Source organism: Anolis carolinensis, chromosome 1 (genome assembly GCF_035594765.1).
Source record: "Anolis carolinensis isolate JA03-04 chromosome 1, rAnoCar3.1.pri, whole genome shotgun sequence".
NCBI classification, from domain to species: Eukaryota; Metazoa; Chordata; class Lepidosauria; order Squamata; family Dactyloidae; genus Anolis; species Anolis carolinensis.
This window is the reverse complement of record NC_085841.1, coordinates 70,820,191-70,835,264: the sequence shown is the minus strand read 5'-3', so window position 1 is coordinate 70,835,264 and position 15,074 is coordinate 70,820,191. Positions and strand designations below refer to the sequence as shown.

At 38.7% G+C, this 15,074-nt stretch overlaps 2 protein-coding genes across 15 annotated transcripts in view; one reads left to right on the top strand and one right to left on the bottom strand.

Moving 5' to 3' along the window:
* map3k4 (mitogen-activated protein kinase kinase kinase 4) overlaps positions 1-5,716 on the top strand; it is an 83,939-nt gene extending 78,223 nt beyond the window's left edge. For all 4 annotated transcript variants that reach the window (XM_003215784.4, XM_008123194.3, XM_008123204.3 and 1 more), the window contains 3 exons: positions 667-773; positions 2,868-3,047; positions 5,153-5,716. In XM_003215784.4, coding sequence (XP_003215832.2) covers positions 667-773; positions 2,868-3,047; positions 5,153-5,173 — 308 coding nt within the window. In that variant the 3' untranslated portion in view covers positions 5,174-5,716. The remainder of the gene's footprint in view (positions 1-666; positions 774-2,867; positions 3,048-5,152) is intronic.
* Positions 920-15,074, bottom strand: part of agpat4 (1-acylglycerol-3-phosphate O-acyltransferase 4) — a 78,302-nt gene continuing 64,147 nt past the window's right edge. For 7 of the 11 annotated variants that reach the window (XM_062976549.1, XM_062976557.1, XM_062976537.1 and 4 more), the window contains one exon: positions 9,156-14,748. Coding sequence is in view for 3 of the 11 variants with exons in the window: in XM_062976567.1 (XP_062832637.1) it covers positions 14,738-14,748 (11 nt within the window). In the remaining 8 variants the exon portion in view is untranslated. Of the gene's footprint in view, positions 3,207-9,155; positions 14,749-15,074 lie in introns of those variants that run through there. The other 4 variants (XM_062976552.1, XM_062976541.1, XM_062976561.1 and 1 more) reach the window with 2 other exon arrangements.

Here is a 15,074-nt window from a genome sequence, read left to right as displayed (position 1 = left end):
AAATTATATCTTGTAGGGGTATGAAAATGTGACAGTCTTATTCATAATTGGTTTCTCAGTTTCCCATCAGTGTATTCATTCTGTTTCCATTTCCACACTGGGCAGTGAATTTCACTTTTCATGGAAATTTATACATAATTTGTGGTCTTTCCCCTCAAAATGTGTGCAATTTTGTATGTATTTCTGTAATGCATGCATTTCCGTGCCCAGTGTTGACAAAGGCATTTCTACCCATTTTAAGAATGTGCACATTTTTGCTGTGTACATTTTGAAATGCATAGCATGGTTTTTGTATTACTTTTTTCCTCTCTGAATGGATTGTGTGCCCCAAAGTGTCTTGGATCTCTTGAGGAAAATTTATGTATTTATGCTTCTGTTGGCAGTCTTGAGAAATGAGACTTAGATATTTCCAAATGGAGATGCAACTTTCCCTTCCCTTTCCTCAAAAGGGAGACTTGAAGGGAGAGGGAGAAAATCCAAACTTTTGAACAAGTTTTCAAAGTTAAGTAATAATGACTTGTTGCATCCAGGAGGCAAATTGTGCTCACTAGTAATACATAGCTTTCTGTTGACCATGCTTTCGTTTCTCAGATGAAATTTTTTGTTTAGACATCTCCTGTTCCTTTTGTTGCATAAACTGATGTGATCATGTATGTTGTTTCAAAGCATACATGGCTCCTGAAGTGATAACTAGAGCTAAAGGAGAAGGTCATGGGCGTGCAGCTGACATCTGGAGTCTAGGCTGTGTTGTGATTGAAATGGTCACAGGGAAGGTAAGCATGTTGTATGAAACTAAGCAAATCTTATACTAGTAGTATGGTAGGTTAAAATACCGTGGTACTTTCTTTGTTAGGATATTTCTCTTGTTCCATATATCAGAAGATCTGAAACAGGAGATAGCCAGCAAAAATAACTAAGATACAGTTTAAAGAAGCTTTATTTAAGTACAATAAAACCCACAGTCTTAATTTCTTAAGCCCATTTCTTTAAGTTGATTGAGCCCAGAAGAATTCACATTTTAACTTTGTTCCCGACTCAGAAAAACACTTTCAAGTGTAGGATCTTTTCAGATAGGATTTTCTGCAACTTTTGTTACATTGTTTTAACTCATGGGTGAGAAAATGCGGCACAAGCTGAGCCCCCATTAAGTTATTTAACCAGTCCACTGTCATGCATTTCTCACACAAAAGTGCACTTCATACATACAGTGGTTCCTTGGTATCTGCTTGGGTTTGGTTCCAGAACCATTCATTCATTCCCATATCTATGGATGCTCAAGTCCCATTATATACAATGGCCTAGTAAAATTATGTCCCTTACGTAAAATGGCAAAATCAATGCTGGTTTTTTGGCATTTAAAAAAATATTTTCATGTTGTGGATTGTCAAATGAGTGGATGCAGAATCTTTGGGAGCCCTGCTCTACATTTCTTCTTGGTACACCAATTCAAGTCAGAAAATCTTCAACTAACCATTGTTTCCTTATATATCTGAATTTGGAATCTGTACTTGTCAAGTTTAAAGATGGTAAGCCAATGTCTAGGATCCCTGCTTGTTCTGAATCTGCTGATGGTAGGTTTTCTTGTTTGTAATGCCCATAGTTGGATGTTACAGCAACTCCTAGTTAATGAGCACTTCCTTAGTTATGTAAACATGCATGACTAGGGAGGAGGAAATAGGTGATATAAGAATGAAACATGCAGACCTAAGAACTTGCATACACTTCAAAAATATTTTGTCCCATCCTGAAATTGGGCATAATACACAATCATGATGGCTTCATGGTATTATTCTTCACCGTGATTAATCCTTTTGCAAGTAAAGCATGCCCATTATTTGCATGAATGGTAGCAGAAATATATAGCTATCATTCTTCTCACTTCTTCAATAGATAAATCAAGTAGATTTTGTACTTTTATCTATTATGCAACATTATATTTTACTTAGAGTGTTAGCAATCCCAACAACTTGTGACGAAGCTATTTTTTTCTGTTGCACATAAAGAAAACAGTTACTATGTGCTAAATCAATACAACCTTGAATTTAGAGAAATTTGTGGAGGAGAGCAGAATGTTCTGTGTGCTGCCAGTAGCCATGCCAAGAAAATTTGAAAATCTATGTTTCTTAGTTTTATGTATCTGATATTTGCTGTATAGAAGCAAAACACATTTCTGTTATATAGCTTGTTGGAGACATATATTGTTACAAAATAGTATGTAACTTCGATGTAATGTCAACTTACTAACATATTAGTTTCATAGACTTCTCAGCCTCTAATGCAGCCTATAGTTCAGATGTTTGGGACTTCAACTGCTAAACATTTTGACCACTAAGCAGGAATTCTGGGAGTTCAAAGCAAGATCTAAAGGTGGAGAACTATTACTATTAAGTACATTTTTAAAATAATATAAATATTTTGCCCACTGAGAATGGTTCTTTCATTTCAGAATTACTGGTGTTTGCATTAGACATTTCTTTCCTGTTTTACACATCATCGTGGATAATTTTCATCATCCTGCACTTACATTTATGTGTGTGGGTATGTGATCGTTATATAAAAGAGTTATTGATGCCATTTAATTGTTTAATTCAAGTTGTAGGAATACTTTATTTAATCCTTCTATACATACACATTGGCTCTTAATATATTTGTTTAATAAAATAGAGACATAGCTGTGTGTTTGGATAATGAACACAATGTTCTACAACAGACTGCACACTTATCTATGAATATCTGAAGTCAAATTTCCTCCTTAGGGTTCATGCTATCTGAGGAGAACTATAGTACTAGGGCATCCTACTAACCATGTTTTAATCAGCGCATTTCAAAGAAGTGTTTTAAACACTGATGCTCTCAATTTATTGCAGAGGCCCTGGCATGAATTTGAGCACAACTTCCAGATCATGTATAGAGTAGGAATGGGGCATAAACCTCCCATACCAGAAAGGATAAGTCCGGAAGGGAAGGACTTTCTTTCTCATTGCCTGGAAAGTGATCCAAAGATGAGATGGACTGCTAGCCAGCTCCTCGATCATCCATTTGTCAAGGTTGGTTACGTTTGTTTTCTTCTTCTTCTTCTTTCTTATGATGATCAGGCTCATAGCCCAAATACATTTGGCTGGGATTTGGATAGAACAAAATCAAGTATGTCTGCATTCAAAAGTTGTGAATTTCCACTCTGGTCTGCACAAGTTGGACCCTCATATCTAATTTCAAAGACAACAAAACAATATTTCTGATAAAGCACAGGCAATTTTGGAGACAGTCCCATACAAACAGATCATTAGCATTTGGCAGTAACTCAAACTGGTAATGAAGCTTGTGATGGCCCTGGTACGTCACTATGAGATGGAATTTGTATTAATCCAGTCTCCTCCTTATTCTGGAAGATACATAGTAAAATCCTGTCCCAAGATGTTACAAAGAGTAGCAGGCAGTTCTGTCACACTTACTCTCTTATTTGTAATGTTTGGCCTTGCCTGTTGTGTGGTAGCAACTGTGGATGAGACGTCAGTGGGGGTCTGTAACAGGAAATTGATTAATTTCTGAAGACCAGTTGGGTGGTGTTCAAAGTGATAGTGCTCTTCATTTCCTCCCTTATGCTTGGAGTGTCATTGCTTGTAGAGTGATGCCACTCTGGGAAGTATTCATATGGACTCCAAAGTCTGAAGAAATACAAAAAGTCTATAGAAGAAAGACAGCCGCCTCTTGACCTAAAATTGTCCAAAAAGGAATGCTGGCTGACTGGGCAAGGTACGTGTAAAACTAGGAAACTTGAGGGGGAGGAATAAAGATGCTGCAGTCTTGAGCAATAACAAATTTTATTTCTTCTTGGTTTAAAGCACATGTTTCAAACTGAAGGTGCATGGACCAAATCTATCTCGCCATGTCATTTTATGTGGCCCTCCAGATGCTGGACTGCAACTCCTTTATTCCTCCTCATTGGACATGGCCAGAGTTGATGCGAGATATAGTAACATCTGGAAGACTGCAGTTTAGTCAGGATAGTGGAGTTTGAATTTAGATACAAGGCTTGTGAAGATGATATCTGGCTTTAATATGTCCATGAACCTTTCCCCAACCTCAGAGACATAAGTACTATTAAGTTGCAATTCCTATTACTCTCAGTCTGCATGGCAGATAATAATGAAAGAGTACCGACCAGTATGTAAAAAATAAATAAATTAGTTTGCCCTCTGCAACCACAAATTCTGCATCCATGTGTTAATTGGCCCTTTGAAAGCAACCATAAGGCTGATAGGACCCTTAGTAAAAATGATTTAACATCTCTGGTCTAAAACAGCTTTCAGAAGAATTCCTCACAGTTTATTGGAATTACTGGAAACATCTGTCTCTTGTGTGTCAGTGCACAGATGCAGACAGGAGTCACTGAGAGTTAACAGTAAGAAGGATATAAAAAGCCAGAAGTATTTCTGTTCTCCATACCAAAAGTTCCCCTAATAATACCAGCTCTATGGTCTTCCCTTTTTCCTTAAAATGTTACCACATGGGTCTATGCCTGATGGAAGTAAATAACCAGGAGGAGGCATGAAATGCTAAGACAATTGGATATTTTTATAAGATGTTATCCTTTTCTTATGTCCCAGAAGGAGTGGATTCTTCCTTTGCAATGAATGGAATATATGAACTATCTCCCTGGGAGAGTGTTTATTTTTGATAATGTCAATATTTAATTCTATTTTAATATTTATATGTTTTTGTGTTTCAGATTCTATTAGTTTTACTGTAAGTTGCTTTGAGTCTCTTTTTTGAGAGAAAAAGTGGGGTATAAATAGTAATACTACTACTACTACTAATAATAATAATAATAATACCCCAATATTATCTAATTCATAATGTTAATTTATAGCAACCTAGTTAGTTTATAAAACATGTGCAACATGTTTTCATTTTCCTCTTAGGCAGGAAATAATGCATAGGTGAATTAATTTTCACATGTATAAGGACTAGAAAGAAATAGAAATGTAATTGTTTAATGTTACCATGTTAGTAATTACTTTTTGAGTTGACAATTTACAGTAGAAGATGCCATAAGATCATTTCATGCAAATGAGCACTACTCCTGCCAAAATGTGGTATAGGCTTTTAGAACTTTTCTTGAACTTGTTTCTGGTTCTCTAAACCACTCCAGGTGTGCACAGATGAAGAATGAAGGTATACCCAACACGTGGCCTCCAGTACTCTGGTGAAATCTCTCTTAATCGTTACTGTATGTAATATTTACATAAAGACTGTTGAACAGTGTACAAACTCAAAACCTAACTCTGACTGAAGACTGCACAAGTGATCCGGTCACTTCTTTTGCTGCTCTTGTATGTTTCCCTTGGCACACGTTGCTCCCGTGACAGCGCCACGATTTTAAAGAAGCTGCATGTTTCAGTGAAAGTGCCATTACTACTGTAGAATGGACCATGACCGTATTTCTGTCCCTTCTCTGCCATTTCTCATATGATTGAGAGACTTGTAATGTTAATATGTAGTATTTTTGAACTTTTTTGGTTCAAAAAAAAGAAAGAAAAAAAGGTTAGTGTTTTCAGACATTCTGGATCTTGTTTTTATCTCCTGTTTGTTGAGTGCACTGACTGTGAACTTCTACCTTTTTTGTTTTGTTTTTTTATTGGCCAGGTTCAGATTTGTTATGCTAAGGCTGATTGATAAAATTTAAAGGCTTTTTCTCAATAAATTGTTTATTTTAGGATGTCTTTTATTCCTTATTTTATTGTTGAAATATAACTTGTTCCAGTAGGTGCAGTTTTACATACTTTGTTTCCCTGTCTCTCCTTGCCCTCTTCTAAACAAACTAGTTCATCTTTTGTTGTACGAAGGTTGAATGAAAAGTAATGCCTTCACCTTTGTAACTCCTCAACAGATGGCAGTACTGGTATGCTGCAGGTACTGGCTTGTTCAGTAGACTCTCTTCTACAGTTCCATTTGGTGGGAAGCCTTAGCATTGAACGGTTGTTGTTAAAGTGCGAAGTATGGAACCCTGCGCAGACTTAAGCAACATGCAGTCATTGAATTCTTGACAGCAGAAGGTGTCACCCCAAAGGAGATTCATGTTGATTGTGTTGATATGAGTACTGTGCGTTGTTGGGCAAGTTAAGTTTAAAGATGTTGAGGTGGGAACATTTGACTTGCATGACAAAGAGTTGGACGTCCACCCAGTTTCACAAGTGAAAGGTTGACAGGTTGATTTAGGACGATCATTGTATCACTCGGAGAGAAATTTCAAGCATAATCGACATTTCACAAGAACGTGTGGGTCACATTATTGCTTTGCTTGGCTAGCGGAAGATCTGTGCATGATGGGTACCCAGGATGCTGACACATGAAATGAAAGCGCACAGACTTGAAATTTGCCAGAAACTCCTCTCACATTACGGGAATGAAGGTGACGTGACGCCTTTCTCCTTTGGGGTGACACCTGCTGCTGTCAAGAATTCAGTGACTGCATGTTGCTTAAGTTGCATTGACCGACCATCTGCGCAGGGTTCCATACTTTGGACAACAACACAACCGTTCAATGCTAAGGCTTCCCACCAAATGGAACTGTAGAGGAGAGTCTACTGAACAAGCCAGTACCTGCCGCATATCAGTACTGCCATCTGTTGAGGAGTTATGAAGGTGGAGGCATTACTTTTCATTCAACCCTCATAGTTATTGTCAAACATCACTAAGAACTTCCTACCTTATTATCCATCGAGATAGTAAGTCACTTCTTTCGAGTTTGTTTGCAGGAATGAATTATGCTTGCTTTAGGTCAGTGGTTCTCAACCTGGGGTCCCCAGATGTTTTTGGCCTTCAAATCCTAGAAATCCTAACAGCTGGTAAACTAACTGGGATTTCTGGGAGTTGTTGGCCAAAAACATTTGGGGACCCCAGGTAGAGAAGCACTGCTTTAGATGTAAGACTGAACTGAAATATAAGCCCAAGTGAAAACTCTCCCTATGGCCCCTAGAGGGCAGTTGGCTGTAAAATAAAATATTCTGGGTGGAAGCCTTTTTAAGGAGCTAATATGGCCCCTTGGCTCCCAAAAGTTGTTGACCCTTTCTTTAAACTATAAATGGGCATTTAAAATTATCTAATCTTAAATGGATAATTTCTCAATAATTTCAACACCATTATTTTTGCTTAAATACTCATTTTTTGAGAAATAAGTGTTATCTTGGATTTTTTCTAGCTTCTAACATACCAATTTAAACAAACTGAGCTTGGAAACACAGTCTGAGGAAGTAAATTAGGCCTATGATAGCTGAAGCTACAAATTTTGTTCTCTGTCTCCACAGTGCTACAAGTTCCCTTTGTATGCTGCCAAATACATCCCAAGTAACTTCTAGTTTTTAAAACATGGCCATCCCAATCTAAATAGCTTCAACAAAATTGATGAGAGCTAGCCAAAAGTAAGGCAAGCTTGCAAGCATAAAGAAAGCCCCATCTGATGAAATGTTTCCATTTCTGTCAAAAGTGCCAAATTAAAAACGGCAACTAGATGAGTTAAGCATCTGTAAGAGATTGCCACACATATAACTGTGTTCTTGCTGGGCATGAGTCATGTGCGGTGAGATTTCTTGGGGCTGACCTAATTAATCTAGATGAGGGACACAAATGTTTGGAATCCAGGCTTTCAGAGATAGTAGAATATGATTCTTCGGGAAGGAGGGTGTTGTTGCAAGAAGAAAGCGATCCTTTAGAAGAGAATCCTCCTTTTGAAAGCCTGGAAGTCATACAAACTTCTTGGGGGAAACCATATTCATCATCAAACTTGCAGAGATGGCTTATTGAAAAGCAGGAAGGAAGGAAGGATGGATGAATGAATGAATGAATGATAACTTGCCTGTCTGACACAAAGGCAGCAGATAGCATGCCTTATCTAGATAGGCTTCTTATGTTGGGGAGGGCAGTACAAATTATGTAATGCCCTGGAAGCTAACTTTAGGCTACTAGATTAGAAACAGAAAATTGTAGTTTTCCTTGAAATGCTACATTAATACAGGGAATGGAAAAAAATCCAAATCTTCCTTAAATATTGCATCGAGTAAAATAGGTTTGTCCACATTTCCAAAAACCAAATTGCAGGTGTTTCTATTTAGGTAATCTGGTTGACCACATTATTAAAACTTAAATGAACAAGTTTACAGATGGGAGTTTAGAGCAAAAACATGGGTTTTGCAAAAGATAAAAAGAGCCTTTAAGTGTATTCTGAAATCATGAATGCCCATTTGGATAATGATTTGATAGACCATTTTCTGTAATTGCAATTTCAAATAACTGGACGTTTTTCACCAAAGGCATCTGAGAGAGCTGAGACAAAATTAACTCACCCAACTGCAAATACACAGCAAGGTCTATATTGGCAGTTACTGGTAGGGTATACTATAGGTATCATTTCAGGGTTTATAGGCTGTGAAAAATTAAAATTCTATGCTGGGGCTGATCGCAAAGGAAACTATTTGTACCATGAATACCTTTATTGCAATTTGTGGTATGAGAACAGTTTAAAAATTCTGGTAGTCACATCTCAAAGACTGTATAAAGTTATAAAAATAGGCAAATGAAATGAAAAAAGCAGAAGCACACCAAGATGAAGAAAAAAAACCAGTTACAACTTTTTAAGGATTTGAGGAATGAATAAGAAATGGGACACAGTGCAAATTTATAATATAAATATAACAAAAACATTTGAAATTGAGTTTTCACCATCTTTCATAATTCTAGAGCCAGGTGTCATCCACTGAGTTTTAATATTGGGAAATTCAGATCAGAAAGCAGGAAGTATAACTTCATGGAATGCATGGTTAAGCTTTGGGGATGGATTCCACAAGATCTAACACAGAGTCTGAACTTGGACAGCTTGAAAAGAGAATGGGAAAATATTTTGCGGTAAGGCAATGAGTGGCTATTAGCCACGATGGCTTTATTTTTGCTCCAGAATCCAAGGCAGCGTGATCCTCAGAACCATCTGTCAAGTAGATACAGGCCGGAAGGTGCCACTGCATTGTTGTCCTGCTTTGTGGGCCTCCCAGGAACACCTGGAAGCTTCTGTGGAAACAGGGCTGTGGGCGAGAGAGCCCTTTGATCTGATCCACTAAGGATCTTCTCATGTTCTTACATGGAAAATATCAAGTTGAGTCACCTTGTACAAAAGTAAATTTTATTAATCTATTTATTATTAATCCACTGAAATGGGGTGAGGGGGGGAAACAAACATTAATTCCTTTGAATCTTTCCTTGCTATACTGCCTCTTGGCATATTTTGTGTTCCTTAATTTTCAACAGATTCTTCCTGTGAAAAACCAGGTAGGAAAAATGTTAAACTCTTGGCCAGAATATTGATGAACTTCCCATGCCGAAGGGGAAAGAGGAGCATGATTTCAGCAAACGTGACTTTCTCTCTGTTAGTCTTCCTGATTCTCGTGTTTGAAGAAATTGATATGCACAACAGTTTCCAACAGGCATGTGTATTTCCTTTGGGTGTGAAGCAGTCTCTGTATATTTCACTTTATTTTCCCCTTGTGACCATGGTTGCCATAAGTTGACCCTTTGTTTATTTCTGTGACTCCTATCATCCATCGAACACCAGCTGAAGCTGAAATAAGGAAATATGTATTTTCTTAAGAACTGCTCAAGAAAGAAGTGTAACCATTAACAAATTTTCTCGCAGAGGAAACTATCTTAAACGCTCTTATTCACCTTATTAATCTTCTGCCACCTTAGAAAGTTATCACTAACGTACACAGAAATCTATGAATTAAGTGTAAATATAAGGTTGTCCTGTTACTCACTAGTATTACAGAATAGAATAGTAGTTACAGATTATAGTTTGTAATACAGGAACATAAGGAATAAACAAATAAGGACTATTTTACAACAATGTACCAAACATATTCATGCTTGAATGTTTTGCCAAAGTAACTGATAAGTACAATCATAAACTGTGGTCAACACAGTTCTGCCACCTTAGAAAGCTATGCCAAAGAACAGAAAAAGAAAGCATTACAGTGTTCCCTCACTTATTGCGGGGGTTATGTTCCAGGACCACCCGCTATAAATGAAAATCCACAAAGTAGGGATGCTAGGCTTCTCCTTAGAAAGGAAGTAGAAAGAGGGAGGGAGGGATGAAGGAAGGGAAGAAAGAGGCAGGGGAACATGGCACCGCCTCCTTCTCCCCCGCTGCCATTTGGGCTCTTTCTCCGCCCTGCTGCCCACACCCGACAGACCACCACCACTGTAAATCATAATTTTTTATTATAATATTTTAGTGTTTATTAAAAAACTGAGAAACAGCAAGTCTGTGAAAAGCGAATGGCGAAGTAGTGAGGGAACACTCTGCTTAGTTTTCGGGGAATTGTGGTACAAATAAATGTTTCTGTGTGAAATTGATCAGGAACATGGTTGTCAGATATTTTGATGCACAAAGACTATTATTGGTAATCTGGTTTTGTCTGTTATTAATATCAAATCAAATATACCCTCTATGGCAGAGCCAACATCCAGAAGAGTACTTTCTCCAGGATTAAAGGACAAATACTATACAATAAGAACTTCTTTAAAAGAATGAGTTTTAAAGAAATTTAACAGTGCAATCCTTTTAATGGTCAGCTCCTGATTTAAAGCAAGATCTATAGCAGGCTGCACTACCACTGGCACTCCAGATGTTTTGGACTTTAGCTCACAGAATTCCTCTCAGCTGGACAACCTGGTTAAGGCTTCTGGGAATTGGATTCCCAAACACCTGGAGGTCGGCAGGCTTAATCTATAGTCTCCCAAATATAATTCTGAGAAAAGGGGAGATATTTACAGCAAAAGTAAAATCCAAGTAAAGAAGTAAAAGGGATTTTTTTTCATTCTGTACCTGTAAAAAAGTTAAAATCTAATTAAGTTTATTTTGCTATTTTTGAAGTTAAATTCTACCTTTCAGGTAATCCATACCATACATTGGGCAGGAATCATGCGCTCCTTCCCTGGCGATATTTAGCATTCTTTAGCAATGACTATGCTGGCTAGCATGATTCCCTTATTCTAGGTGGCAGTGCTTCTTACAAGAGTACTGCTACAGCTGACCCCAGCCCCAAAAGAAAAACAAGCAAAACAAAACTCAATATGTCTTTCCTCTAAAGTAAGCATAAGCTTCAAATGAGAGAAAACACATTAAATGTGACCAGATGGACTATTATTATTATTATTATTATTATTATTATTATTAGTAGTAGTAGTAGTAGTAGTAGTATTGCTTTATACCCCAAAGGGGACTCAAAGCAGCTTGACATAAAAACATTAGTATACAATTGGAAATATACAAATATACAAACATTAAAACATAAACACAAACTACACTAAAAAATTCAGAGTTAAAAACCACAGCACCCCCTGACTAGATCTGAAACACCCTCATCTTTAAAAGCCTCAATAAAAAAGTTTTAGCCTGCTGTTGGAAGGACAGTAGGAAGGGGGGCATTCTGGCTTCCCTGGGCAAGGAGTTCCAGTCGTGGATCAGCCACCGAGAAGGGCCTCTCTTATTCTCACCAACCGAGCTTGGAATGGAGATGGGACCGAGAGAAGGGCCTCTCCTGAAGATCTCAGGGCCCGGGCAGGTTTGTATAAGGGGATGCGGTCGGCCAAATAGCCTGGATCTGAATTATCTAGGGCTTTAAAGGTCATAACCAGCACTTTGAATTGTGCCCAGAAACATACTTGACAGGCAGTGGAGCTGCTTTAACCAGGGGCGGGGGGGCCTGCTCCCTGTAGCCAGCTCATTAGCAACCTGGCTGGAGCTCTTTGGCCCAGCTGAAGTTTCCAAGCACTCTTCAGAGTTTTACTTATGCAAAGGTTCTCCCGGCCACCACTGATACCTGGGCCTCCAGATTCAACACTGAGTCAAGGAGGACCCCCAAACTGCAGACTTGTGTCTTCAGGGAGAGGGTAACGCCATACAACACAGGCTGAATCCCTATTTCCTGGTCTACCTTCTGACTGACCAGGAACACATCTGTCTTGTCTGGATTAAGTTTCAATTAGTTTGCCCTCATCCAGTCCATTACTGATGATAGGCACTGGTTTAGGGTCAAGACAGCTTCCTTGACATTAAGTGGAAAGGAGTAGTAGTAGCGGGGTGGCATCTACATTCAGGTGACACGATACTCAAAAACTCTGGATGACCTCCCTCAGCGGTTTCATGTATATGTTAAACAGCATGAAGGACAAAATGGAACCCTGTGGTACCCCACAGATCAATGTCTGGGAGTTAGAACAGAAGTCCACCAGCACTACCTGAGTACGGCCCTCCAGGAAGGACTGGAGCCACGGTGCCTCCCAATCCCATCTCAGTGAGATGGCCAGAAGGATACTATGGTCAATGGTATTGAAAGCCGCTGAGACATCCAGGAGAATCAACAGGGACACACTCCCCCTGTCTAGCTCTCTTCATAGGTCATCCACCAAGGCAACCAAAGTGGTCTTTGTTCCATAGTCAGGCCTGAAACTAGATTGAAATGGATCTAGATAAGTCTGTTTCATCCAGAAATCCCTGGAGTTGGGAAGCCACCACACATCCCAAGACCTTGCTTAGAAAGAGAAGATTGGACACTAGCTAACAACTCTCCCATTATAGAGGGGTTCAAGGATGGTTTTTTTTTAAATATAGGACTTACAACTGCCTCCTTTAAGCAAGTCAGAACTTTGCCTTGTTCCAAGGAGGCATTGACCACCACCTTCGCCCACTTTGGCAGTCCCCCTCCAGGCTGTTTGATCAGCCAGGAAGGCTGGATCTTAATAAGCTTTAACATTGGTACTTTGACAGTGTAACAACTTTGCTAGAGCAGAATGACTGGCCATCAAAGGTATCACTGAAACAAGACAGGACCATCCAGGCACAAGAAAGGCGTCTGACTAGTAAAATAGTCATTTCTTGTTCTAAGTCAAAGATCGAAGCAGAAGAAAACATTAGACTCAGAAATGACATGTCATTCAAGCCCTTGCACTGACTGTGCACCTTATTAACAGTGCCAGATAGGGTTAGGCAAACACCCAAAGTGGCTGTAGCCCAATTTTTTTTTGTCTTTGGCTCTCCAAGAAATATCTTTGGAATTTAGTGTGACAGAAATAAAAAGGTACCTTTCTGACTTGAAATCTTAAAAACACTTGGAATGAAAAACACCGAAGAGACATTTTACAGGAAAGATCAAACTCCTGCAGAGATTTAAAAAAAACCAAGTGGTATGTACTCAAGAGCTCAGAAATCAGTCTCAAAGGATAAGAGTGCTCTTCTAGACCTACATATGCCATTGTGTAAGGCCTTTAAAAGTAAGGGCACCCTAGACTACACTACAAGCCAGTCTATTTGCAGCCATATTTCCATATTAGAATGCTCTTATTATAGCCTGAGTGAAAGGCACAAGAATAATACAATGAAGTAGACTTTTCAGAAGCTGGTATCTCTCAGCTGCAAGAAAACCACTAAAGCAGAGACAATATACTATATTTGCTTGAGTCTAATGTTCTCCATTTTTGGCTAAATTGCATCACCAAAATCAAGGTATGCAACTATGCATTACATTTAATGGCATGTTAGAATCGCATATATAAACCCGCCTACATGAAAGAAAACGTAGAGGTAGTTAAATGCAGGAAATACAAAGTACTCAGTTTGAGCCACACAAAAACCTGATTTACACCAAGCCTTGCTATTTATTTATTCCATAACTGATATTAATAATCGTGAGTGGCACCATATTCTCAGGTAGAGAGGTGTCCTTCCCATCATCGGTTATCTGATTCTTTTAACTAGACACCAGAAATTGAACCTGAAACCCTCCCCATGCAAAACAATGTTTTCTGTTAACGAAGTATGTGATAAAATGAGTTTATGGCAACCTCATTCTGATGTTTTGCCACTCCAGTTTGTAATTCCTCAGAGAGCAACTGGCACCACAGTTGTCTGTGTTTTCTTGAGATCTGAGTTTGTTAGGTCTCCATTTCATAACCTTTCCCTCCCTTTGCCTTTGATACTGCTTTCCATTGAGATTTATATTAAGCTCACTTTTTCTCATCACTTAGTAAGTTGTAATAATGTGCTTGCTAACAGATATAACAATGTGATAGATCTTAAAATGGTTTGTATGGAAAAAAAATGGGACTGATCTTGCATTCCGAACCTCTCCAGGCTGCTTACCTATCCAGGTTATATTGCTATTCTGCCCCACAGATTACAGAAAGCTTTTGGGAGTCACAGAAGTATTACCCTGAGCTTCCTATACTTTACTTCTTTTTTGTAAACATGATTTAAATTTTGGTAGAAGTCTAACAGAGGAAGTTCAGCCTTTGGCACACCCAGTCCAACCTACATTTTTTCTAAATTCCCTTAAATATTTTAGGCTGCTGTGCGGCCTCAAACAATGTCACTTATTAGCTACAAGCGCTCTCCAAGGTCCTTATTTATTTATTTTGTGTCAAAAGCATTGCATAACAAATACATTTTAAAAATGATGAAAAAAATAGAGGAAATCACAAAACAACTAAATAGTTTTAGACCAAAAGCGGGCAACAGCAACTGCATTGTCCGTAGCTTTAAGCAACTCCTCCTCTGTAAATGAGGTAGGACACTGTGGGCAAGCACACATATGCGGAGTTGTTTGTTCTGCTCCACAGTCACACAAGGTGGAGGATTCCTCCAGGTAATGCCACCTCGCCAAGTTGTCCAAGGTCCTTAACCAATAGTCACCTAGCAGAGTCCTAGAAAGAAGGAGGGGAGAGAAAGAGAAAGAGGAGCACAGACACATCCACACACACAGAAAACACATGCACAGTTCAGTCAGAGAGGCATGCTCATGCAGTTATATTAGAAAAAATTCTGCTGAGTTAAACTCCGCTACCAACGTTATGTAAAGATTATGCATTCTCCAGTAGGACCCACTTCTCACCTCCTACCTGAGTAGCAAATTACTAATCCAAACTCTTACTGTTTTTGTTAGAAACAAACACTTTGGGCTGCAGGAATGGAAAGAGAAGTTATCAATAGGAACCTTAACAACAAATGGTGCAAGTGTGAAGATATGAGT